General features: G+C 48.9%; 1 protein-coding gene across 1 annotated transcript; it reads left to right on the forward strand.

The window, feature by feature from the left end:
- Nucleotides 1-24,937: 24,937 nt before the first annotated feature.
- Nucleotides 24,938-27,594, forward strand: LOC124700671 (BTB/POZ domain-containing protein At5g66560-like). The gene is made up of 4 exons (XM_047232758.1): nt 24,938-25,111; nt 25,203-25,272; nt 25,508-26,833; nt 26,920-27,594. The coding sequence occupies exons 1-4, from the start codon at nt 25,029-25,031 to the stop codon at nt 27,454-27,456; spliced, it is 2,016 nt and encodes a 671-aa protein (XP_047088714.1). The 5' UTR covers nt 24,938-25,028; the 3' UTR covers nt 27,457-27,594.
- The last annotated feature ends 257 nt before the right edge of the window (nt 27,595-27,851 follow it).

Below are 27,851 nucleotides of genomic sequence, written 5' to 3' on the forward strand. Positions count from 1 at the left end.
AAATTGGTTTCATGTCATTCGGGGTTCGGAAGCAAAAGTTATTAAAGAAAAAGATAAAAGAAAAAGGGAGAAAAGAATAAAAGAAAAAAAGGGGAATGGGGCAGCCGGCCGGACCGGCCCAGCCGCCGGCCCACCCGGTCGAAGACCGGCCCTGGCACCGGTGCCATCCGGCCGGGATCCAGGGGCATTTTGGCCCGTGACCGGCTTCGGGCCCGGTCCGCGACCGGGCCGCTCGGCTGCCTCCCCGGCCCAACCGGGCACGCGGCCCACCCGCCTCCGCGCCGCCCACGCGTCACGCCGCTCCGCTGGGCCGCATCCCTCCCCGCGCGGCCCACTCGCCCACCCCGGCTGGCCCGCCTAGCTCGGCCTGCGCGCGGCCTGAGGCCGTTTGGCCGCCCAGCGCGTTTCTGCCCAGCCCCGGTCGGTGGGCCGGTCCGACCGGGCCGGCCACCGGCCTCTCCGGTCCAGGCTCCGGTCGGCCGGCCTGCTGACCGGCTGGGCGACTTTTTAACTCGTTTTTGAGCCGTTTTTCACCTGGTTTTTTCCCCAACGGTTATTTTTCTCCCTAGACTATAAATAGCCCTTCTTCCACCTTGAGCAACTAGTTCTTCCCATTCTCTCTCCTCCATTGCTACTATTTGAAGAACTTGCTCTCCCCCTTGAATCCTCGACAACATCCATACAAACACGGTCCAGGTGCTATGTGTGTTGCTCTAGTTGCCAAACGGATTGAGTCCGTCTATGCTCGCACCCAACCTGATATTCTTGGGCTCTACCGTGAAACTTTCACATTCAGCGTATAATGCTTTTCCACTGGCTTGCATCCGAAGGGTGTGTAAGCAGTGGGTTTTCCACCCGCTCTAGATCATTCAACACTGCCTCCTTTCGCCTCGTATTCAGCGTATAATGCTTTCCACTGGTTTGCATGAGCTTTCTTCCCTTTCTTGTATCGATCAGTGTGGCACACTGTACATTTGGTCTTGTTCGCATGCTTGTTTTGATAAATGATGTAGTTATTAAAGCAGTCGTGATATTTTTCGTGCAGTAAATCGAGAGTGCGCGCGATTCTCTTGGTCTCGTCTACGCGACTAGGACATGTGTTCCCGCCACAGAAAGGCGGTTTTTTCTTCCAGTATTCCAGGAGATAGTCGACGCTTGTGTTGGTCCATCTTGCCTTTATCCGCAGAACATTGAGAGCTACTCTCAAGCGGGACTCCTCCGGCCCGCGATCTACGTCGTACAACGGAGTTTTCGAGTGTATCTCAAGTTGCTTCAGATTTGATTTCCATCTAGCGCAACTCTAGCGTAGCCGTCTTTTGAGAAGCAGTTCTTGAACATGAGGGTCCCGGATGACTGGAGTGAGTGGCGTCTACATGTCCACATCTTCTTCATGTTGTTCACCATGATATTGATCTCCATCATCGTGTGTGGTAGCCTCTTCATCGTCGGCAATGTCATGCTGCTGTTGCCTGCCAAAACCCACCGGCGAGCAGCGACGAGCAACACGGAGAGCCGGGAGGCTCCCAGGACTGCTGGTGGGCCCTGGTCCCTCGGGCAACGGCCTGCAATGCTCCGGCACACGTCCTGACGGTCGCAAGGGCGTGCCACCTGACCTATACCTGGTCAGGAAGGTGTTGGATTGCTTCGATTAGTTTCCTGCATGGCAGACACGTAAACATTAAATGAGCCTCGATCGGCTCTCAGGTTACCCTGTGAATCGGCTCAAAGAGCCGATTTCCCCATGGCTCATATTGGATTTATGACAACATGGGGATCCTGCTTTATCAAAACCAAGTTAAATCAATCTACGACAGTTTAGGGTTTTCACCGCATAACCGGAACGTCCTACACGTAATTGAGCCTGGCAGATACGAAAGATAACGGAAAACTAGTCCTAGAGGAGGCCTAAAAACCAACGTGGAGTCAATTCCCGGAACATCCCTTCTAGGATCGGCAAACCGTACCTTACGCACTACTGGATCATTCAACCCGTTTGCAAGGCCTAACCATGCGGATATCAAACTAATCCTTGAAGAACAAGGAACAACTATAACATATCAGATCTACTAAATAAAGATGAAGCAAGATGCTGCCCTTACACCTAAGATAGGTGTAAAGGCAGCTAGATATCGAGGGCGACATATCTAAGCAAGCATATTCGAGAAAAGCATCGATGAAAGCCCCAAAACATCTACGATAAGGGTGTTACTCGCCATCAACAAGGCTTCGATACGAGCAACACCGGATAACGAATAAACCGATATCGCCTAGATCGCAAGATGCGATCTAGGCGACATGATGCTTACCGGAAGAAACCCTCGAAACAAGGGGTGGCGATGCGCCTAGATTGTGTTTGTTGTGAACGTGGTCGTCCTCCTTTCTCATTAACCTTAGGTACATATTTATAGTCCGGGGACTTTCTATCTTTGGAATAAACCTAGTCGTATACGACTAAACTCTATCTCTTAATTCTAAACTAAGATGCGATCTACTATAATATACAGATACACGGGCAATCTAGCCCAAACCTTCGTACGAGGCCGATTTAGAGACACTTCATGTGCATATCCTCCAAGCCCATCTCAATTACGGCCCATCTCCTGATTTGGCCAAAATCTGGTGATAACACATGCCCCCCTGGTTTTGGCAATAGTAATTCCAAAACCACTCTGTTTTCCTTCATCGGGTCATGCGTTGCAGAGCAGAACCGCTACAGTGCTTTTTCATCCTGATGACTTGCCTTCTCAACTTCTCCGCACTGCACGATTTGACAGTTTTGGCACCGCATCCTCGAAACTGCCACAGCATTGAATTATCCTCCACCGTATCCCCTTTATTTAACCTCATCCGAGCAGTTCGCCTCCACATCGCCTCCTCATCCTCTGTTCCTCTGTAGCACTCGAAAACCCTTCTTCCACCATGGACTCCTCCTCCTCTTCCTCTTCCGGTCTCTCTTTCCAGTCCTCCTCCTCCAGCGAGCCGATGCCAGAGTATGACCCGATAAGGGCGTACGAGGCCCGCGCCCCGGAGTGGTGGGATGAGAAGGACTGGGACTTCTCCGTCGAGTCCGAGGACGATGATTCCTTGACCGACGGGGAAGATGACCTCCACTTCCTCGTGGACGGGGCCTTGGAGGAGGCAAGCGACGACGACGCCTTCTCTTGGGATGCGGGCCTCTCCTCCGACGAGGAAGACGAGGAAGCGGAGGAGGACACCTCCTCCGACGAGTACCCGCCGGCGAAACGCTTCCGCGCCGGGTCGGAAGACGACGACGACGACGATGAAGAAGACGAAGCCCCCGCCAAGGGCTTCAGCAGCAGCGACGAGGACGTCGCCGGCAGCAGCGCCGACAGCGGCGCAGACGGCGACGACGAGGGCAGCGACGGCCCGTAGATTAGGGACTAGTAGGGCTAGTAGTAGTGCATTAGGCAGTAGATCATCCTTTTGAGAGCAATCGGCTCTTACTTGTAAAAAAATCCTCCTATCAATGAAGAATGTTTCCCAATTTGATTTCTCCGATTTGTCCAATTTGACTCTTCCGATTGTCAAAGTAAGTCCACACATCAAGAACCGATAGCAATACATCGGTCTTTCACCGCCAAACGCCAATAAGACCAAATTCAGTTACCCAAATTCAAATGGTAATCTGTGACCCTTGTATCAGTCTGTACCTCTAGAGTCGATGGCTGTGCATCGGCTTTTATTCTAAAGTCGATGTCTGTGCATCGGCTGTATTTTGCGGAAAAAAAATTATCGGCCGATTTCATACATCGGCCCCCATATTTTACTGCCCATCATTCCACATACTTGGGAAATACTTCTTGAGATGCTGGCCATTGACAGCCACTGGGAACTTCTCGCCGCTCAGCTCCTCGAGCATGTAGGCGTTACCCTTTAAAACTTGGTCGACTTTGTACGGCCCGTGCCAATTTGGAGACCATTTACCATACACTTTATCCTTAGTCCCCAACGGCAACACAGCTTCCCATACCAGATCACCAACGTGGAACTCCTTTGGTCTCACCTTCTTATTATACGCGCGAGCTACCTTGGCTTTGTTCTCTTTAATTTTCTCAAGCGACCATAGTCTGAGTTCCGTTACATCCTCAATGTTGTCACTCATCAGGGCTGCATATTCTTCAGTTGTTAAATCATTCTGAAACGTAATCCGTCTCGACCCAGCCGTGATTTCCCAGGGCAACACGGCTTCTTGTCCATAGACCAGATGGTATGGTGAGGTTTTTATCGCTCCATGACATGACATGCGATAAGCCCACAAAGCCTCTAACAACACCTCATGCCAACGTCTAGGGTGCTCGTCGATTTTCCTCTTAATCAGCTTGATAAGGCTCTTGTTGGACGCTTCAGCCTGCCCATTTGCTTGAGCATAGTATGGAGACGATCGGATCAGCTTAATTCCCATGTCCTCGCGAGAACTTTCTAAACTCGCGAGAAATAAAAACCGAACCTCCATCGGTCGTGATAGTCTGGGGAATCCCGAATCTATGAATGACATGCTCCTTCACGAAATTGATGACATCTTTCGATGCCACTGACTTCATAGGGACGGCCTCCACCCATTTAGTGAAATAATCTGTAATGGCCAAAACCCACTCATGGCCTTTGCTCGATGGAGGATTAATTTTGCCGATCATATCCATGCCCCAACCTCGAAATGGCCAAGGCTTGATGATGGTGTTCATCGCTGATGCGGGTACCATCTGAATACTCCCAAACTTCTGACATGCTTGACACCCTTTATAGTACTTAAAACAATCATCAAGCATGGTGGGCCAATAAAATCCCGATCGCCTGATCAGCCATTTCATCTTATGAGCCGATTGGTGAGTTCCACAGGCGCCTTCGTGTACCTCGTGTAAGAGCCGATTTGCCTCGGCTGTTCCCAAACATTTGAGGAGTAACCCTTCCAAAGTTCTGTAGAACATGTCATCCCCAATAAGGACATACTTCATGGCCTTGTATCTTATCCGTTTAGGTGCCCCCCGAGCCGAATCTTTCAAGTAATTGAAGATATCGGCTCTCCGATCATCCGGCTCCGGGAACCGTACTCGAACAGCAGCCCCATCTGCTACGTCCTTGTAGCCTGACGCCATTTGTGCGAGATCGTTTGCCTCGGTATTTTGCGACCTTGGGATCCAATTGAAGTTTATGTACCTCAACTGTGCCATCAGCTCATGGCATTGCATCCATAATGGGAAGAGCGACTCGCTCTCACATTTGTATTCCTCCGTGAGTTGGGAAATCACCAATTTGGAGTCTCCAAAAAGTTCCACTGCTTCTGCCCCAGCTTCCAATAGCAACTCCATTCCCTTGCATATTGCTTCATACTCAGCGACATTGTTGGTGCAAGGGGTAGGTAGCCTGATGGAGAAGGAATATGTTGCCCCCCGGGGCGACACGAGTAGAACGCCGATGCCGCAACCATCATCGCAAACCGATCCATCGAAGAACATGGCCCATGCACGCACGGACAGCGCTGCTATATCAGTGTTGATTCGTTCAGCAATAAGATCGGCCAACGCCTGTCCCTTGACTGCTTTCGCAGGCTGATACCGGATATCAAATTCCGATAATGCAAACATCCATTTACCGAGTCGGCCTTTCAACACAGGAGCCGACAGCATATGTTTGATGACATCTGATTTGCATATGACGACAATTTCCGCTGACAGCAAGATGTGATGAAGCTTGGTGCAGGTGAAAAATAAGCAGAGGCACAACTTCTCAATCTCAGGGTACCTAGTTTACGCATCCAACATCCTTCTGCTGAGGTAGAAAACCACTTTCTCCAGACCATCATAAACTTGCACCACCACTGAGGCGATGGAAGTGTCAGCTACTGACAAGTAAATGTAGAATGGCCTGTCTTGCTGTGGCGGCACCAACACGGGTGGCTTCGTTAGATACTCCTTAATCTCGTCAAATGCTCGTTGTTGCTCTGCCCCCCAGCGAAACTCCTCATCAGCTTTAATCTTTACCAACCCCATGAACGGCTCGATCCGTCCTGACAAATTGGAGATGAACCTTCTGACGAAGTTGATTTTGCCGATGAGACACTGGAGTTCTTTCTTCGTGGTAGGTGGCTTCATCGTTCGTACTGCCTCCTGACTTTTCAGGGCGATCTCAATTCCGCGTTCATGAACCAAAAAACCCAAGAATTGACCGGCCGTTACACCAAAAGCGCACTTCTTTGGGTTCACTCTTAGTCCGAACTTTCTAGTTCGGTCCAGGACGTGTCGCAAATCTTCCAAGTGTCCTTCCACTGAAAGAGACTTGACTACCACGTCATCGATGTAAATCTCCACCAACTTGCCGATCAGATCATGAAAGATGTAGTTCATGGCTCTTTGGTACGTTGCGCCGGCATTCTTCAGTCCAAATGTCATGACCACATATTCAAACAAGCCCACCGAGCCTGGTACTTTGAATGCAGTCTTGTGTATATCTTCTGGAGCCATAAAAATTTGGTTGTAACCGGCATTGCCATCCATGAAACTCAAAACCTTATGACCAGCAGCTGCATTGATCAACGTCTCTGCTACCGGCATTGGGTACTCATCCTTTGGAGTGGCTCTATTGAGATCTCGAAAATCTATGGCGACGCGCCATCGGCCGTCCTTTTTCTCCACAGGCACGATGCTAGAAATCCACGCAGCATACCTGCATGGCCTGATGAACCCGGCGTTCAACATTTTCTCGATCTCTTTCTTGACTTCTTCTAAGATTTCGGCCTTCATTTGACGTGCTCGCTGCTGGAACGGCCGAAATCCTTTCTTCGAGAGGAGCCGATGCTCAATGATGCTCCTGTCTAACCCGGCATCTCTCGTGTAATCCCATGCAAAGCAATCCGGGTACTCTTTCAGCAAGGCTATCATCAGGCCCCTCGACCTGCGGATCTAACTTTTTGCCGATAAATGTTGGTCGTGGCTTATCCCCGGGACCAATGTCAATCTCTTCTAGCTCATCAGCCGATGTAAACCCATATCCTAGCTTTCCGTCGCCTGCTAGATCGATGCTGAACACAGGCAAAACATATGGTGAGGATAGTTTGGGCCGATTGCTGGAATCGGCCTCCTTTTTCATTGCATTGCTCAATGAGGGTTTACAACTTATTAGTGCTCTATGACGACTACGTGACATGCTTGAGGTGAGATCATAGCTTTTTATTTTTTGGGGCCGATCGCAGGGATCGGCCTTGCCACGTACGTCTGTTGACTTTAGTCTTGCTACCCTGTCAGGCCGGTGGATAAGACCAGCCTCACCCCGTTTTTTGAAGCTTCGATGCGCTCACAGCCATCTAAACTGATTCCAGAGATCGGCTCTTGGTCGTCTGCATCCCAAATATTCATGCCAGCTAGTGAGATCTCGATCGAGTCATCTGCATGAACGACCTCCACTTCATCTCCATCCCACCGTATCGGGCATTGGTGCATCGTGGATGGAATGCGAGCGATTGGCGTGAATCCAATCCCTCCCTAGTAGGACAGCGTAGGTGCTTTTGCTGTCGACGATGAAGAATGACGTAGGGATGGTTTTTCGGCCCACGGTTAGATCCACATTCAGAACGCCTTGCGCTTCTGATGCTTGGCCGTTGAAATCGCTTAGTGTGACGTTGGTCTTGATCAGATCTTCGTTAGAGCGTCCCAAACGCCGTAGCATGGACTATGGCATTATATTGACTGCCGCTCCCGTGTCAACCAACATCTTGTTGACAGGCTGCCCATTGATATAACCTCTTAGGTACAGGGCCTTCAAGTGCCTGTAGCTCATTTCTCGTGGCTTTTCAAAGATAACCGGCCGTGGACCGCAGTCAAACTGTGCTACTGGCACTTCTTCAGTTCTTGGAGCACAGAACTCTGACGGGAGTATGAACACCATGTTTGTATCAGCCGATGTCTTTGCATCGGCTTTTGTCTGCTTGGGGCGCCATTCTTTCTTGTGTGGATGCGTCTCTGTTTCCAACGTTTGCTGAATTTTTACGGCCAGATCGAGCCGCGCCTTCCTCAACGTGTATAGGTACTGCGCCTCGGCTTCCTCCAAGTTACGTAGCCTCTGAACCCTCCGCTTTTGGGAATGACTGAGTCCATCAGGGCACCACCTTGGCCGGTGGTATCTATCTTCTTCTTCATCTTCTGATTCCTCGAAATCTTCCTCTTGAGATGACTCAGCTCGTCGGCTCTGAGGTGGGAGAGGTCCTAGACGCTTGAACACTGAAACCTCAGTTGTGCCCTTCTTCTGCTGTCTACATTCCGGGCAGTTATCGATTGTAGGCAATCGGCTCATTCCTGAGTCCCAGCAGTGTTTGAAGAAAGGACAATCCCAGTGTCTGTCCATGTCTTCATTCTCTCTTGACTTCTCCTTAGCGCAGTGCTCATATCTTTCGTCGTTTCTATCATACCGACGATATTTTCTGCTGTCAACATCAGACCGACGATATCTTTCATCATCCATGTCGTACCGCCGACGTCGGTCATACTGATACTCATATTTATTCAGGAGATGCGCGGAGAGCGGTCGTTGGTACCGCACGTTCCTCACTTGTTCCTTGGTGAGGTACCGTCTGTCATCATATCGGGGCCGGTCGCGTGGATCGGCCTCCTCCTTATCCTTGCCACGGGAGTGACTGATGTCTTCTTTATCCTTGCCATGGCGGTCTACAGGCCCTGCCATGTTAACCTCGAATGAGAAACCTGGCTCGCACCCCATGGAGTGATTGAGTTCCACCATGTTAACACCAGGAAAGGGGTGCGTGTCTACTTTCATGGCAAGCCGACCGAGGATCGAACGGCCCTGTTCTATCGCCATTTGGATCTGCCGACGCAACTCTTCACGATCATTGGTGGCATGGGTGAACGAGTGATGCCACTTGCGGTACGGTCTCCCGTTCATTTCTTGCGCCGTAGGGATTTTATGGCCTTCGGGTAACTTCAGCTGCTTTTCTTTCAGCAATAAATCGAATATCTGCTCAGTTTTGCTTATATCAAAGTCAAACCCTTTTGCAGGCCCTGGTTGTTTCACCCATTTGCAGGACACGGGGACTGCCCCCCGAGCCCATTCAGCCACGGCGACTTCCTGATCTTCTGCAAAGTCTTCAACTTCATCTGCCTCGACCAGGCCTATCGGGCGCTTGAACTTGTCTTGGTACAATTCTGGGTGGCGTTGCTCATACAATGTTAATTTCTGGACCATATGCGCCAGTGAATTGTAGTCCACTTGGAAAGCCAGATCCTTGATCAGCGTTGCGAGGCCTACCACTGCCAGATCGACCGCTTCTTTCTCAGTTAAACGAACCGAATAACATCGGTTCTTGACGATCTCGAAACGCTGAATGTAATCGGACACCGTCTCTCCCCGCCTCGCCGCACTCGCGTCGGATCGGCAATGCCAGTTTCGGTAGCTTCTGAGTGATATTGCACATGAAACTGCTCTTCCAGTTGCTTCCAGGTCCGGACCGAATCTGGTGGCAACGAGGTGTACCACCCAAAAGCTGGTCCTGTGAGAGATTGCGCGAAAAATCTTACACGCAACGGGTCTGATGCTGAAATCATGCCCAACTGTGCTAAATATCGGCTCACATGCTCAATTGAGCTAGACCCTTCTGATCCACTGAACTTTGAGAACTCAGGGAGCCGATACTTGGGCGGCAGCGAGATCAGGTCATATTCGTTGGGATACGGCTTGGAATAGCCGATTGTTCTCCTCTTAGGCAGGATACCGAACTGGTCTCTCAAGATCGTACTGATTTGTTCCATGGTATGAGCTTCAGGGGTTGAGCTTTCATGACTCGTTCCGGTGGCATATTTAGCTAGCCACGCTCGTTTATCGGCGTCCGCTCCGGAAATCCCTCCCGCTCCAGAAATCCCTCCCGTCGTAATCTGGTTCGTGCGCGCCCAATTATTGCGGTCCGCGCACGTATGTGCACACGTATCCATGTGGGATCTCTTTAGGTGGCTCATACGAGGAATTGGTAATCGCCGGGATCACCTCCAACCTTGTAGACGACGTATGCCGGTGAACCTCGTGGCTCCGGAGGCTGCAAGCGTGAATGGCAGTTGCGGTCTGGTGTGGAACGGTGCCTCTCCCTGGTGAGTTCCTAGGGTAGGCCCTGACGGGGAGTACTGATGCTTCATGATTTCCTGAACCACGCGAACCGCAATACGCTCCAAAGTGTTCACCAGGCTCTCAGAATGACGGTGTAGAGAATGAGCCACCATATAATTAACTTCTTGGATCAGAGATCTGGTGCGCTCCTCCGAAGGGAGAGACAGATCTACTCCATCGAGCACGCCTTCTGGTGTGAATCCTTTGAACCTAATGCCATGTGTACGGGTCCTTTCTAAAGAGCCGATGAGATCGGCTTCGAAGAGAGCCTTAAGCTCATCATATTTCTTCTTGTGATCTTCAGGTAGATCTTCATACTTGACTGGTTCGTCCGACATCTCAGCTGCAGATGTTGACGTAGTTGACGTAGAATGTCCCACCGGGCGTGCCAGAATGTGTTGCCTGCCAAAACCCACCGGCGAGCAGCGACGAGCAACACGGAGAGCCGGGAGGCTCCCAGAGCTGGCCGGTGGGCCCTGGTCCCTCGGGCAACGGCCCGCAATGCTCCGGCACACGTCCCGACGGTCGCAAGGGCGTGCCACCGACCTATACCTGGTCAGGAAGGTGTTGGATTGCTTCGATTAGTTTCCTGCATGGCAGACACGTAAACATTAAATGAGCCTCGATCGGCTCTCAGGTTACCCTGTGAATCGGCTCAAAGAGCCGATTTCCCCATGGCTCATATTGGATTTATGACAACATGGGGATCCTGCTTTATCAAAACCAAGTTAAATCAATCTACGACAGTTTAGGGTTTTCACCGCATAACCGGAACGTCCTACACGTAATTGAGCCTGGCAGATACGAAAGATAACGGAAAACTAGTCCTAGAGGAGGCCTAAAAACCAACGTGGAGTCAATTCCCGGAACATCCCTTCTAGGATCGGCAAACCGTACCTTACGCACTACTGGATCATTCAACCCATTTGCAAGGCCTAACCATGCGGATATCAAACTAATCCTTGAAGAACAAGGAACAACTATAACAGATCAGATCTACTAAATAAAGATGAAGCAAGGTGCTGCCCTTACACCTAAGATAGGTGTAAAGGCAGCTAGATATCGAGGGGCAGCATATCTAAGCAAGCATATTCAGAAAAGCATCGATGCAAGCCCCAAAACATCTACGATAAGGGTGTTACTCACCATCAACAAGGCTTCAGTACGAGCAACACCAGATAACGAATAAACCGATACTGCCTAGATCGCAAGATGCGATCTAGGCAGCATGATGCTTACCCGGAAGAAACCCTCGAAACAAGGGGTGGCGATGCGCCTAGATTGTGTTTGTTGTGAACGTGGTCGTCCTCCTTTCTCATTAACCTTAGGTACATATTTATAGTCCAGGGACTTTCTATCTTTGGAATAAACCTAGTCGTATACGACTAAACTCTATCTCTTAATTCTAAACTAAGATGCGATCTACTATAATATACAGATACACGGGCAATCTAGCCCAAACCTTCGTACGAGGCCGATTTAGAGACACTTCATGTGCATATCCTCCAAGCCCATCTCAATTACGGCCCATCTCCTGATTTGGCCAAAATCTGGTGATAACAGCTGCCTTCTTTCTCATTTCCAGTTGTCGTAGACCCATTTACCTCCTCTTGATCATCTTCATCACTCATCCACTGAGTGTGGCCCTGCATGAAATCACACACGAGCAGTTGCTCCTGCATTTTGCCTAAAAAGGGGTCGAGCGAGGACTCTAGTATGCATCTTCGACACAGACATCTTATCTCTATGCGATCGATACATGTCGGTTGTCGTGTGTTTCAAATATCTAGCCACGGCGCTTTCCTTCATAGTGATGACCATTATTGCCTGCACGGCAAGATAATTGATTAGAACCATCGATCGGTTTTCACAGAAAATTTTGGCATGACCTTGCTAGAAATAAGACCTAAGGGGAGCGCCGGAAATTTTCCGAAAAGGAAACGAATCAACGTTTCAGAAAAACATTGACAACTCATTTTCATGCCATCGCATCTTTTGGTCGCAAACACAATACAATTCCACACCATCTCCCGCACACACCCCGACTAATTTCACAGTTTCATATGCATAGCCGATTGCATCTAGATCTAGTTAGAGGGTGTGGTGCATGTAGGAGAGGGAGATTTGAAAAAAAAAATCAAACATGGTTGGTTAAATTAGCTAAAATAGGGGGAATAAGCTGGGAAGGAAGGAGGGCCGGGTTTGAGTGGGGGGTGGGAAGTAAAGACGATGTATGTGTGTGGGTGGTGTGTAATAATGCCCCAGTTTACTGCCGGCGTACCAAAATATGGGTGCGCCGGCGGTAATGCTAGGAATCATCCCGGGCCACGCCCACGAAATATTTTCGGCGCACCAGCCTAGAGCTCTAGCGATAACAATGTATCGCTGGAGTACCACTAGGTTGGTCTGCCGGCGGTGTTTCGTGGGTGTGGTCATATATGGGGTACGCCAACGGTAAATAACACATGTGTATCCCATATTTGGCGCGTTGGTGGTAACTCTGGGCCTATAAGATATTCCCTAGTAGTGTAAAACACGATTTGGACCCTAACTTACTCGACTGCTCGCCGTAGCCATTGTCGTCCTGGATGAGGTCCACGATCATCGGCATCTACCACGGCCAGTTGGGGGCACGCGCCGCCAGAGGAGGAGCAGTCCGGAAGGAGCTAGATACTGCTCCCAGGACCAGTTGGATTCCAAAAATGGCAGAGGGTATGCTGCCGGAGGAGGAGCGGCCGGGGAAGGCGTGATCCACTGATCCAACGACGATTGTGGCCTTGGAGGGGGGCGGTGCACGTGAGTCCTCCAAGGCGAGCGTAACGGTCTCTTCCTCTCGCATGTGGGCACCGACAAAATGGGTTGCGCGCGGCGGTGGCCCCTGCACCCCGGACGCCTTGATGGCGAGGTTGATCGCCTCCTCCTCGTTCACCCTGTCCACCCTCTTCCTTGGCCATCTCCGCCAATTAGGCGAGAGAGCCAATGAAATCGCTGGTTTCGTCCCTTTCCTCCTCACCCAGGACCTGGTTATTGTACTCACGCGCTGGCAGCTCCTCCTCGTCCTCCATCTTCACGTCCGACACCTGGGGATGGCCGTAGTAAAAACCGTTGTCGCCGAGAAGAAGGTGGCAATGGTGGGGCGTGTTGTGGGCAATGGCAGGGCGATGTCGCTGCCCTTCAAAAGGAGGGGCATGACCACTACTAATGTGTGCATGAGGAGAAGCGAAGCGGCCGCTGACCAGCCGCCAGGCAGCCCCGAGGTGACATGATGCAGACACGCACACAAACCACGTTGTATTCACGCCGGCTCACTTACATCGGGCCGGTGGGCTGAAGATTTGCTATCCACATGTTCTTGCGGATCAAAACGAACAGTCTCGATCTATTTATCTCCATCTATTTTCGTCGAGCAGCTCGATATTGCGGGGGGTGCTGTATGCCGACCTGGTCGGCGCGGACCAAGCGCTGCACACACCGCCGGCAGGTTGTTGGGCCGGCCCAACAATCCCAGTTTTTTTTGCTATTTCGTTTTTTTCTGTTCGATTTTTCTTTTTACGTTTTTTAAAAGCTGATTCTTTATAAAACCGATTTTTAAAATCTGGAATTTTCAAGTTTAGTTTTTTATGAAATTTAAATATTTTCAAAATTTGAACATTTTACGAATTTGAAACATTTTTTAGATTTTTTTTCGAAATTTGAACAGTTTTTGAATTTTAACATTTTTTTTGTTCAAAATTTGAAAATTTTGGAATATGAACATTTTAAAAAAAATTGAAATTTTTTCATGTTCGAACGGTTTTCAAATTTGAACGGTTTCCAGATTTGAACGGTTTTTAGATTTGAACGGTTTTCAGATTTGAACGGTTTTTAGATTTGAACAATTTTTAGATTTGAACGGTTTTCAAATTTGAACATATTTGAATTTAAACATTTTCTCAATTTGAACAATTTTAAAAAATAAAAATTTCGAATCTAAAAAATATAAACCAAACCGAAAACCGAAAACAGAAAAAAGAAAAGAAAATAGAAAAAGAAACTAGAAAAAAAAGGAAAAACGAACTACTACAGACTAAACAGACATAAATGGGTCTGGGCCATACCCGACCAAGGGGTGTGCGGTGGCCGGTAGCCTCCGACCTGGTCGGTGTATAGGTTTTGCCGCTGCCTGCGGGGAGTGCTGTACACCGACCTGGTCGGCGTGTACGGGCCACCGCACACCCCACCGACCAGGCCGGTTGGTTGGGCCGCGGCCCATTAATAGTAGGTACCTTTTTTTTCTTTTTTTTGTTGTTTCTTTTCTGTTAATATTTTTCTTTTTCAATATTTAACTTTTAAAAAATATATTTCGGAGAGCAAAATTTCAAAATCTGTTCAGATTCGAAATTTTGGAAATTTTGAAAATATTCAGATTTTGATTTAATTTTTTTGAAATTTGAACATTTTCGGATATGGATATAATTTAAATGTGAACATTTTTTAAAATTTGTAAAATTTATTTTTTCCAAAAATTAACATTCTTAGTTATGAACATTTTTCGAATTTCAACATTTTTCCAAATTTGAACGCTTTATATATTTGAACAGATTTCAAATTTGAACGCTTTTATAATTTAAACATTTTTTGTATTTGAACATTTTTCAAATTTGAACGGATTTCAAATTTAACCATTTTTTGTATTTGAATGGTTTTAAAATTTGAACATTTTTAAAATTTTGAGCATTTTTCAATTTTGGAAATTTTCTGAATTTGAACTATTTTCAAATTTGAACAAAAATAAAATTTACAAAAAAGAAAAAAAAAGAAAAAAAAACAAAAAGGAACAGAAAATAAAAAAGGAAAAGGAAAGAAAAGAAAAAAGAAAAAAGAAAAACAAAAGAAAGAAAGAGAAACAGAAAATAGAAAAATGAGGCGAACTGGGCCGACCAGGCCGGCCCATACCGCGCGCAGGGGGTGTGCGGTGCGCGGTAGCGGCCAACCTGATCCTTGTATAGGATTTGGGGTAGGACTGCGTGAAGGCCGACCTTCCCAGAGGGAAGATTCGTGCCCGAGCGACCCTCACGTGACGACGCGTGGCAGCGATTCCAGCGATTCCAGAACAAGCACGCACGACGCGACGCGGAAGTAGTACCATCCATCGAACCAATCCACGTACGCGAAGAGCCAACAAACACGTTCCTCTTGATGCAAACCGGCAAACACGTACCTCTTGCCGTTAAATCCATGCAAACCGGTTCATGCAAACGCGGGCGCGCCATTTGTCATATACACAACACATACAACATAAGTATCTTACAACACACGAGTACAGTTATGTATAATACACGAGTACAGTTGCGAACAACAGACGAGTACAGTTACACACACGGGGCGAGTACAAGTACAGTCGCGCACACGAGGAGGTACAGTCGCGCACACGAGCAGGTACGATCCACGCACAACACACGAGTACGGTTGAACACACGAGCGAGTATGAAGTACGATCATGCACACGAGCAGGTACAAACACGCATACGAGCAGGTACAGTCGTGAACACGAGCAAGTACATGTACAGAAATACAGTGGCGCACAGGAGCAGGTACAGTCGCGCGTAAGTACAGGTACAGTCCCGCACACGGGCGAGTACAGTTAGTGAGTAAAGGGAAAAATTACACCAAATACACTAAAAACAGGAGTACTTATCAGTTGAAACACGAGTACACTTAGGTACACACCACAGGTACAATCATAATATTATTGGAAGTACGAAAAAAAAGTATCTCCAAACCTATCAACATCGGATCTAGTTTTGAAGATCTCGACGCGAGGATCTCAAAAGTGAAAACGATTCACAATTTGGACTTACGGTTCTCAAGATATTTCATTTTGAAAAAACGAATCTAAAAGAAAAAGGGAAAAGCGACACTGGCCGCAGTCTTCTCTCTCCTCCCCATCCCCACCTTGCTTCCCCTTGCGACACGTGGCGAGCAGGGAGACCACTTCTCAGGGATTTTCTGGCACCACAGCGCGCCACTTGTCGCGTGCGGAGCGAGTTGCCTTCCCTTCACGAAGGTCGGCCTTTTTTTAAGGATTTGCCCTGCCTGCGGCGTGCTGTGTGAGCGTAGATAAGATGGGCTGGGCCAGGTAGGAACACTACAGTGATCGGAACAATGGCCCGAAGATGGGAAGAGGCCCAGATGGAGGTCGTCAAATTTCTAACTTAAGTATCGTCATACATGATTTCACTGATTCTACGACAAACGAGTCATACATCCAAATGGAGGTCGTCCGAGTAATATTGTCCACCTTAGTTGTATCTAATAACCAGTTGTAAATCTGGGGCGTCAACAATCCTTGAGCAATAACAATTGGGCGATGAGCTGCAAATACAGTTCTTCGAGTCTGTAGCAACATTCGGTGACAAATACAGTTCCTTTTAGCCCCAGACAAAAACCATGCATGTTCCATTTGGTTGGTTGATTATTCGAACTGTTGCCCATTTATTTTGAAAAGAACCAGGCAAAAAGCCAATACATCCGGCCGGGGCACATTCTACTTGAGTACTGATTTCGGATTAAATAAATATCGGCACCTTTTCTTCTTCTATATAGGTGGTTACTTTGACTTTTCTCTTGCATGCGTAGGACATTGTCAGGATTTGACTGTAAACACGCTATGTATGTTGGACTGTCAATTGTACTCAATAGTCACCTTTGTGAGCACAACTCTCACTCAGCATGAAGAGAACAAAAGAAAAAGCACCCAGCCAGAACGCAAATATGGTTCATTTCTAAAATCGTGCTTGAGTTTTATGCATTAACAACTCATATTTCATCAGAAGTCTCACATAATAATAGATTTAATTCCGATATGCACTACTAGATAATCAGGATTTTCACAACGAACTTATTTCAAAAATCAAGGAGATGAGCTATTTCCAAACGCTACTATCCTTGGTATTCGGTTGGGGTTGTTCAAGCTCATACATGATAACAAAGTAATACTATTAATAAAGATAATTATCACACTAGGTTATAACACAAAATACCACATAGATTAGTCAATACAAACACGATAACAGAGAGTCGTCTTCGGCGAGGTATGCCTCCATTTGGTTGTCTAGTGACTCGACGGGGCAATTTTAATTGCTAGAACCCTGATGGGTGCATTGCAGTCATGTCATGGACTTAAGTGTCAGAGTGTGAGACAAACACCAGAGCGGTAAAATGTTTTCGACGCTAAGTAATATTGCTAGAGTTGCATACGTGCAATTAATTTCCCGTAGAATCTGCACCGTCCACCAGCTGCCCGTGCCAGCTGCAGCGCACATGCAAAAAAGGCAAACCTCCTCCCGCAACCAGCGATACCGCGTGCGGCAAAGACTCGACAGCCTTACACTTGTAAATAGATTTCACGGTGAAGCCCATACCGTAGAGTTTAGTCGACATATGGTGAGTAAGGGAAAAACATCGTCAAGTCTTTATACTAAACCTTTTTACGTCGATATAGCTAGTCTTGTTACGAAATCTTGACAAATATTTACATTGGTAGGACCAATAACATAGAGTCATAACAAGAGAGCCTCTATTATATGTAAAACCATTGACCGGATAATTTTTATTAAAATATTGCAAAATAGAATTATGTTACTTTAGAAAAATTTGTTACAAACATTTCATTTGACTTAATTTCATCTTAACCAAACCGAAACACCAAAATAGCCACTAAATATTTGTGGCTCTTAGATGTACTATAGCACGTTTCTGTTTTCTCTGTCAAATTTATGAACTCAAGTATATCTTGGTACATGATTCTACAGCAAACGAGTCTAACAAATATCTAAGTAAGATTGTTGAGCTTAGTTGTATGGAATAGGAAATTTGGGTCCACGAGGCTTATACGATCCTTGAGTAATATTGGGCAAGATGCAGTGTGGTGCCAACACGGTGCATTATACACACTGAAGACATAAAGAGAGTTTTCCAATTTTATCTCTTCTGAGAACCAATCTATAGTTGGATGGTTAGGAGGGCAGTGGTACCATCAAAGTTCAAACTCCAGGTTTGATATTTTGGTGTCTCATTAAAGATGGAATATTTTTTTAGTGGGAGGCGACGTTTCCGTTGACACGGAGGCGCATGTGATGACTTCGTCAATATCAAGACCCGTTGGATGAAGTTTGTTGGACGCAGTCTCTCGGAGGTGCTCATAGGGCTAGGGTGTACATGCGTGCGTTCATAGGGGTTAGTGTATGTGCGTGTACGTCTGTATCGTGTTTCTCAAAAAAAATTATCTCTTCCTTTTTTGAATTAAGGACACAATACTTGGGCCGCGGCCCATCGCATCGGGTGAGTTTTTTTCCCTTTTTTCTTCCTTCTTTTCTGTTTTTTCTTTTGTGTTTATATTTTCGTTTTTTAAAATCTAAAAGTTTGAAAAGAATTTTTTGAGAAAAAATATTTCACAAAATTTGAACAGTTAAATTTGAACATTTTTTTAACTGAACAGTTTCAAATTTGAACCGTTTTAAATTTTGTACAATTTTTAAATCTGAACAATTTTGAAATTTGAACAATTTTTTAGATCAAGCAATTTTCGAAAATTGAAATTTTTTGAATATGAATGAATTTATAATTTGAACGATTTTCCGATTTGAATATTTTTCGAATTTAAACGATTTCCAGATTTGAACATTTTTTAAATTTGAACAAATTTTAAATTTGAAAATTTTAAATTTTAACAAAAAGAAAATAAACAGAAAAGAAACAAAAACAGAAAAGAAACAGAAAAGAAAAAGAAAAAGAAAAGAAACAGAAAACAGAAATAAACGTGAAATGGGCCGACCAGGCCGGCCCATACCGCGCGCGGGGGGTGTGCGGCGCGCGGTAACCACCGACCTGGTCGGTGAATAGGAATTGCCCGATATTGCCCTTGCCTTTCCGGAAAAACATTCGTTGCTCCTTGGCCATGTGGTGCATTTCTCAGACGCAAAACGCCGGGGTCAAATTTGGGCCCCCGCCGGCCGGCGACTGATTGGCGACGACGGTACGTGCGTCGCGATGACACGCTAGACACGATCATTCTGTCGCTTGCCGAGATGACCCTGCCCATTGCATGCATGCGTGATCGCGTACGTGACATGACAAGGACACCCTGGCCTTCTTCCCCTTCGCTTTGTCCCGATCGCCTGTCCCCGATTAATGGACTCCCCCACGCACCATCATCAGGTTCAGGCCGTCCGGACCCTGAGGAACGAGCGATGATGTGCTGGTCGTATTGTTTGTTTAATCGGGGGAATTATGCGCTGTTATCAAGAGGGAACATTGCTAGATCTTGGCACATACGTCTACATGATGCTGGTTTCCAGCAGATACAGCCAACACGCCGGGCTGATTGTCGTGTACCACCATGCATGTGAGCTAATAGACGCGGAGAGGGAATGTACTGTAGCACATATAGTATGTTTTTGTTTAAGCAAGGCTACCTTGTCCTTTGCTCGGCACTCTTGCCGTGACTTCCTATTCCGGCCGAAATATATTTTGTCCCTGCGACCCTGCCCAACTTCGTCTGCATAAAAATAGTTCAGAGATGCACTGACACCGTACTGTTCGGCCACAGGTGAACCCAAAGAGGCAAAGGATGAAAGAGTAGCACCCTTGTTCAACTCAAAGAGGCCACTCGAGACTCTTGTAATGTTGGATTTGCATCATGATTCATGCATTTGAGTTGTAAAGTGGGTTGTAAGTGATATTTTTTTCAGTTGCAAGTAGAGTTGCAACTGAGAAAAATTTAGTTACAAATAAGGATACAACTATAAAAGTGCCTCCAAACCGTTACATTTTCTTCGTAATCCACGCTAACGGTGAGTTGCAACATTGATTTTACCCGTCACAATGATAACAATTGAAAGGGATTTCTCGGCGAGCAAGGTCAGCAAGTCTAAGTCGCGCAACATCATGTCCACGATGGCTTCTTGATGAAATGATGCCAAGCTACATCAAGCAAGAGAATTTCGAAAGTCATGATCAATATAACTACTAGAGATTTTCAAAAGGAGGTAGAGTTTTGTCATTGCCTGGGACTTATATACGCCAATAAAGCTAATTTATTTTTACTCTATTGTTAGGTTCTACTTATATTTAAATATTTTTCTATTTCTATTTTTCAAGGTGACTGTCTTAGAGTCATATTTTTTTTCGATAAAGGGAATATATTAATATCGAGAGATACCAATTACACCCAGCCTCTGCAACAACGCACCACCCTAATGTCACTACGGATGCACACAGCCAAAAAAACGAAAAGAAAACTAAGAAACAAAAGTCCCGCTACGGTATCACGGACCTAACAACGACAATACATCCACCACCATGACAACACCGAATTGCGGACTCTCCAAAAACGACGTCTCCAAGAAGGGAACGGTGCTCCAACACCGTCGTCGCCCGATCAAAGATCTTAGGTTTTCACCCCGAAGATAGTCCCCACTTTCAAAACAATGCCTCCACCAAGGTCAGCTGCCGAGGCACAACCAGTTAAGGCGCGGACCTTGGATTTTCACTCCGAAAGGTAGGACTCTGCCCTTCACATGTGTTGTCGCCCCCACTTTCATACGCGTTGTGAAGCCCGGACACCAAGCAAGCCCCTCAACAGCGCGGAGACTTGAACCTCCCTTAGCTAGTCCTCCCCTCCGGCCTTCATGAAATTCTCTTCTTCCGACTTTCATCATGGATCCATAGTCACTTGATGTCAACACGGAAAAAGAGCTTCGCGCCGCTCCCTCCGAGAACCAAACGGTCGGAATAAACGCATGGGTGCGCACAACCGAATACCTCCGATCCGGCAAACTCCGGGCAAAGCACTCGTTACATTCGCCGGCGGAGCCTTCGGAACTCAACCCTCCGGCCGGATCACGAGTCCAGGGCCTCGGTGGGTCCTCCTCTTCACGCAAGAGAGGCCCTAGGACCGCCGCCTTTATTCGGGCCGGACCCCCACGTCGGCGACCATCTCGGGCTGGCCAACCCAACCCTCCACCGGCGACACCATCGCCGGCTTCCATGCACCTCCATCTCACCGCCGGCTGGCGATGATAGATCAAAAATCCACCACCACCAACCGCAGGGAGGTCACCTCCTCCGTCAAACCCAAGGCTGCTGCCCCGGGCGCCCTCGTGTCGCGGAAGATGCCCAAGATCGCCTCCACGCACCAACGAGAGGCGGGGGTGGATGGCATGGCGCAGACCGAGTGTCTGGCCGCCGCCCACCACCAACCCCTGCCGGAGTGCTGCGGGAAGCCGACGAGAAGAGGGAGATCGCAGCGCCGCCATCCCACCCGCGCCGACCGGTCCGCCAGGGGACAGCCGACGGGAGGAGGGCCGCCGCCGCCGTCGCCCGTCTCACGCGCGTCTGCTCCGCCAAGCATCGAGGAGGTGGGGATCCGGCCGCCGATCTGCACGCGGCGACGAGGAAGGGCCCCCGCCGCCGCCACGCCCCGAGGGACTTTGCCCCCGGCAGCGCTACCGGCGGCGGCGGCGGAGGGCGGGGTGCGGGAGGGTTAGGGTTGGGTGCGGGAGGCTAACTAATTGATGGTGCACGATTGTCTTAGAGTCATATGTAACATTAATGTCTCGAGCCTATTTAAGTTTTTCATCATTTTATAAAGTTTGCCCTACCTCAAAAGAAAATCGAGGGGTTAATATTTGCACAACACTTTCTCCTCGTGAAATCCTGAATGGATGCAAAATGGCGTCACCCCCGGTTGTCAACTTGCCATAGCATGCACACTCATTGCATGAAGATCACAGAAAGACGATGGGATCGACACACAAAAGGCTCGGTAAAAGGTTGCTAGGACCGCATGATGAGACGACTCTTGCCGTTGGTTCCTTAAAAGGTTTGAACAAAGCTGAGACACACCACTGGTTGCTTGCCACCACCGCATACTCCCGTAGCCCCATGCCCTGCACTGCCAAGATCGCCAGCATCCGCATGGATATCCTCAAAATGTTACTGTGCTGAACGTGGCACGCTCTCACTGATCATCCATCTACTCATTCATTTCGCTATTCGGATTGATCATGTATATACCTCAGAGGTGTGATCAGAACTTGGAGGAGGTATGAACAAAAGGAACACCGGAGCAGTACCAACAACAGATTGTGGGCTGTAAGTTCGATGATGGGGATAACAGCACTCGCACAGCAGCAGTCTCAACATCGATCGCCTGACTCTCAAGGCGATCGAACGCGCAACTTCAGCTGGGACTAGCTGAAGCCATCGAAAACCTCCAAAGTGAAAAACAAAAAAGCACTCAAGTTGCCCTTGACCATAGCCTTTTTCTCGTACTCCAAAGACTCCAACGCTTTCAGAAAAGTTGAAGCAAGCTTGCCCATAGCCACTCGCCTGCTTTCGCATCTCGTTGGGGCACTGGATGGATTCCCTGGGTTTCTGTAACCTGACCAGCCACAACTCGCACAAGATAGCTCTAGGACTACACTATTGTTTTTTACACTGAAAATCCAGAGACAGATCAGCCATGCCCAAATCTGCCCATAAGCCAGCCAAAAGTGAACACACAAATCCCCTAGCCCGATGGCTCGTGTCGTGGGTCATGACAAGCCTCCACGATTCTGGTTGTGGTTTGCTTTGTGCCTTTTATGCGTCCCTGTTGCCATGCCACGCCATGGCACACTGGCAGGTGAATGGCCAGGTCCAATTCATGTCATGGCACACTGCCAGGTGACCAGCTCCGATCGCAGGCACGCCCACTGGCACAGCCCCCACCGGCACGAGTGCTCATGACCGCGGCTGGCAATAGGTCGGGTTTGGTCGGGTCGACCTAAACTAGACCCATGCCCATCATCCTTATCGGGCACACCTGTGACCCACAACCCTACCCATGGGTAAGGAATGAAACCCATGCCCAAACCCATCGGGCAACCCAACCCTATCGGGCAACCCATCGGGTACAAAAAAATGCAGAGTTTGAAGCAACTAAATATTTAGAACACATCGGCACATTGTTGCGCTGCCAGGACAAAGAGTGGTGCGTTTCCGTTCTTGGCTTTGTGACTGCAAGTAGTAATAATATGCACATGTTTGATGTCTGGATACAAGAGCTTTGTGTGTAAACGATTTATACTGTCTAGTATGTGTACCATAGCCCACGTACCATACAAAATAATGCAATTATTTTAATTAGTAATATTAATCGGGTGACCCATCGGGCAACCCGTGAGCATAGATTGATACCCATGCCCGACCCACGACTAATCGGGTTGCCCATGGGTCGTTTCCATGGACGAACATCGAGATCCATACCCTACCCATTCGGGTCGGGTGCCCATGGGCACACGTACCCATGGGTCGAATTGCCGGCTTGACTCATGACCAGTCACACATGCAGAAGCCTCTCTTTTCCAGGCGGCGAGGGAGCAGAGTACCTGGGGCGGTTGTCGTCGTGATCTATCTACCACCGACATCACTCTCTCTATACCCACAACACAATAAATGGCGATGCACCAGCACCTCCAGCATTCATGGCCGGATCACGCCTCCCCATTTATTATCACAGTCAGTCAGGTCAGCAGATGATGTCCATCCATCCATGGTTTCGAAATTTTTCTTTCATCAAGGCAGCAGCGCGAATTCAGAGTTCAAATTCCAGAGCGCTTGCTGCTCTTGGTCCTGGTCTTCACCTGACAAAGAGAGATGGCCCGTGGATCAGTTGATCATATTCTATGGAATGCTAATGTTGGTTTCAGGGAAAAGAACAGTCTTTACCTGGTCTCGTGCCGCCAGATTCCTTCATTCTTCTCGTTGTGAGCACACCGTTAACCCTGTTCGCGGACAGTTGGGTTAAACTAATGCCGCTTTTGGCCTCGCGTGATCGCTGTCTGGATCTTATCTCGGGCTAAGTTTACAATTGAGGAACTTAGGATGAGTTATCTTGATCCCTGTCTAACTGTTGCTGAGCCCATCCGTTCAGCTTCGAAATGACGGTTTTTTGGTTGCGAGATATAAGTCGTTTTGAAGGTTGGTTTAATTTTTTAAAAGCTTGTATTTTGGAAGCTGATGTAATACAATATTCCAAGGAAAAGTGGAAATGAATACAGTACTACAAGTTATGTGTGAGGTTGTTGGAAGAGCCAGCTCGAAGTGTACCAAACACGTGAACGGCTCACTACTCTACTTGAATTTCACTCTTGCTGTGGCCTATTTTGAACTACTAACTAAACAAGAAAAATACTTCTGTCAGTAGAGTGGACGGCAGTTTTGCGGAGAGAGGTTGCCAAAACACTAGTTAGGCTGGCCATAGTGCTAGTATCATAGGTAGTATCATGCATCTAAGGCCCACAAAAATGATGATGTGGCATCTAATTAATGAGGAGAGATAGGATTAGAGTAACATAGGTAGATACTGTATCATAGCGCACATTACGAGAAAAATAAATACCAAATAGATCTTGTACATAGATTTACATTGGGATTCTACAAAATAATAAATTTAAAAGTTTATGATACTACAATATAATACCACCCACTATAGAGATAGTATCATAGACAAGTATCATATGCATGATACTAGTATATGATACTATGCACTATGACCAGCCTTAACGAGAAAGCGAGTACGGGTCGATTAAACAAATGGCGGTAGGCTAATGGAGGATACGTGCTTTTGAGGCAAGCACAGGTTCAAAGAAAACCAAAACGCCCATCTTGTCTCTCTCTCTCTCTCTCCGTGCTACCATTTGGAATCATTTAACTCTACACCTAATACGAACACTGGAATAGCGCACCATTATTGCGAGCGAGCTGCCCTCATTGCTCTGATTCCCGTCACTCCACGCGCATCCGTCACTGGAAATGCCGTAGCAGAGAGAGTCCGTGGAAGAATCTCTCTCCATTCCGTCGTGTCTGCGAAGATCGTTGCGATGCAGGGGAGCAGGAAGACGAAGGGCAAGAGGGAGATGGCTCCGGCGGAGGAGCAGCAGCCCAGCCCCAAAGGCCAAGCATGGTGAGCGACTGATCCTTGTCTCTTCCGTCGGTTTATGCGGGCGATTTGCTGTTCCCGTGATGATCTCTAATGTCTTTGTGTTCGTCACCAGGTTCTGCACCACGGGATTGCCCAGCGACGTCGTGATCGAGGTGGGCGACATGACATTCCATCTCCACAAGGTCGGCTGCTCAATCTTGTCTCCACTCTACCAACTCTCCAAACTTTTCCCCATTCCTCTGGTAACAGTACCTGGAGTTTCTGATGCATGCACATTTCTGTCGTCTTGGTCTCTGTTTGCTTGCCGATCTTGCGCGAATCTCTGTCTCGAACTGTGAAGTACAGCAAGGAATTTTACCGGCGATTCTTGATCTTGAAAGTAGCTACAGCTAGCTAAAGTCGATGTCTTGCTTGCAGTTCCCGTTAATGTCCAAGAGCAAGAAGATTCACGACCTTATCACCAACAGGGAATCAAGCCTGGTCAAGCAGTCAGATGGAGGACGGGAGCAAGAAGACGAGGAGGACGCAGGGGACGAGATCAGAGAGGAGGAGGTGGTGCTGGAGGCGGACGAGGAGGCCGACGCGCACCGCATCCGCCTGCCCGACTTCCCCGGCGGCGCCGAGGCGTTCGAGCTCGCCGCAAAGTTCTGCTACGGCGTCAAGCTCGACCTCACGCCGGCCACCGCGGCCCCGCTGCGCTGCGCCGCCGAGCGCCTGGACATGTCCGACGACCACTGCGAGGACAACCTCGTCTCGCGCGCCGACCGCTTCATCTCGCACACCGTGCTGCGGAACCCCAGGGACGCCGTCCGCGCGCTCAAGTCGTGCGAGGGCCTGCTCCCGCTCGCCGACGACCTGGGCCTCGTCGCCCGCTGCGTCGACGCCGTCGCGGCCAAGGCCGCCGCGTCCGCGCCCACCGCGCTCTTCGGCTGGCCCGTCGCCGACGCGGCCGGCGGCGACCGCCCGCGCCGGAAGAACAGTGCCGGCGCCGCGGCCACGTCCACGCTGCTCGACGACCTCGCCGGCTTGTCCTTGGTCACGTTCACTCGCGTCATTGCCGCCATGAAGGACAAGGGCGTCGGCCCTGAGGTCATCGAGGGGGCTCTCATTACCTACGCCAAGCGCTCCATCCCCGGGCTGTCACGCTCCGACCGCCATGCCGGTGGCGGCACCGCAGCTACCGCCGCCGCCGCTCCAATGGCAGCGAATGGCGACCAGAAGGCGCTTCTCGAGACCGTCATTGCCAACCTCCCCGAGGAGACCATCAAGAGCACTGCCCACACCGGCACGGCAGTGGGCGCCACCACCGCACGGGTCCTTTTCGGCCTCTTGCGCACGGCAAACATTCTCCAGGCATCAGAGGCTTCCCGTGACATGCTGGAGCACCGTATAGCTTCCAGGCTACCGGACGCGGCCGTCGACGACCTGCTCATCCCCAGCTACTCGTACCTAGTGGAGACGCTCTACGACGTGGACTGCGTCGAGCGCATTGTGCGGTACTTCCTCGAGGGCCGAGGTGCTGAAGAGGTCGACGAGGAGGGCACCGAGGCAGAGACGCCGGGCAGAGAGGCGAGCAGACGAGCAATGCTGGCTGTGGGCAGGCTGATGGACGCCTACTTGGGGGAGATCGCGACGGATGCCAACCTGAAGACGGACAAGTTCTGCGACCTCGCCTGGGCATTGCCGGACAGCGCTCGCGTCTACGACGATGGCCTTTACCGTGCCGTCGACATCTATATCAAGGTAAGGGCACACATTCTGATTTCTGAATGTCATCTTGATGTTTGCTGCACAATGCCAGTGCTGACAAGTAGACGTTCTTTGTGCAGGCTCATCCAGCCCTGAGGGAAGATGAGAAGGAGAAGGTGAGCGGCGTTGTAGACGGCCGCAAACTGACACTAGAGGCGTGCACCCACGCGGCACAAAACGAACGGCTGCCGCTGCGGACAGTAGTTCAGGTGCTCTTCTTCGAGCAGCTCCAGTTGCGTCGGGCCATAGCACGGACTATTGTGGCAAATGAAGGTGGTGCAGGAGGCCCAGGAGAGGAAGAAGGAGATAGTGATGGCGGTCGAACATGGCGGGTGGCGACGAGGGGAAACCAAATGCTCAGGCTGGACATGGACAGCATGCGGAACCGGGTGCAGGAGCTCGAGCGCGAGTGCACGACCATGAGGAAGGCTATCCAGAAGATAGACCGCCGAGGCGGCGCTGCTGGGGATAGAGGAGGGGAGCCGGCTGCAGAGGGCAGGTGGGGTTCAATGGTGACGAAGAGGTTTGGGTGCAAGTTCCCGGCGCAGGTCTGCCAGTCACAGCCGCGGTCTGTGGTGGCGCGGCCACGCCGGGCACGGGTTGAGCAGAGCCCCTGATACCTCCCTCCTCCCCACTGCACATGATAGCTTTCAACTTCCTTGTTTTGTTCTCCTGATTCTTTACTTCGATTTGTGAAAATATGAGGGGTTTTCCTAGGCAGAATTGTGAGGTTCACCATGTTTGATCAATCAGAATTCGTTGTAGCAGGTGTACACTTGTCCAATATCATCTTGTTGGCTAATGCATCAGGTCACATGTTGGCTAAACAAAGTGCGTCACTGTTTCTCTTACACAAGGCCATGCAAGCCTTTGCTAAACTTTACAGACTGCTCAAAACACTGAACTATACTAAAGATAGGAACTGATGTCAACAATGGTAGGAGTGGCGAAAACTGAAGATGCCTCACCAGTAATCCCCGCAGGAGCAGGCGCCGTCCTTGAAATGGTGGAA

This window comes from Lolium rigidum, chromosome 3 (genome assembly GCF_022539505.1).
Source record: "Lolium rigidum isolate FL_2022 chromosome 3, APGP_CSIRO_Lrig_0.1, whole genome shotgun sequence".
NCBI lineage: Eukaryota > Viridiplantae > Streptophyta > Magnoliopsida > Poales > Poaceae > Lolium > Lolium rigidum.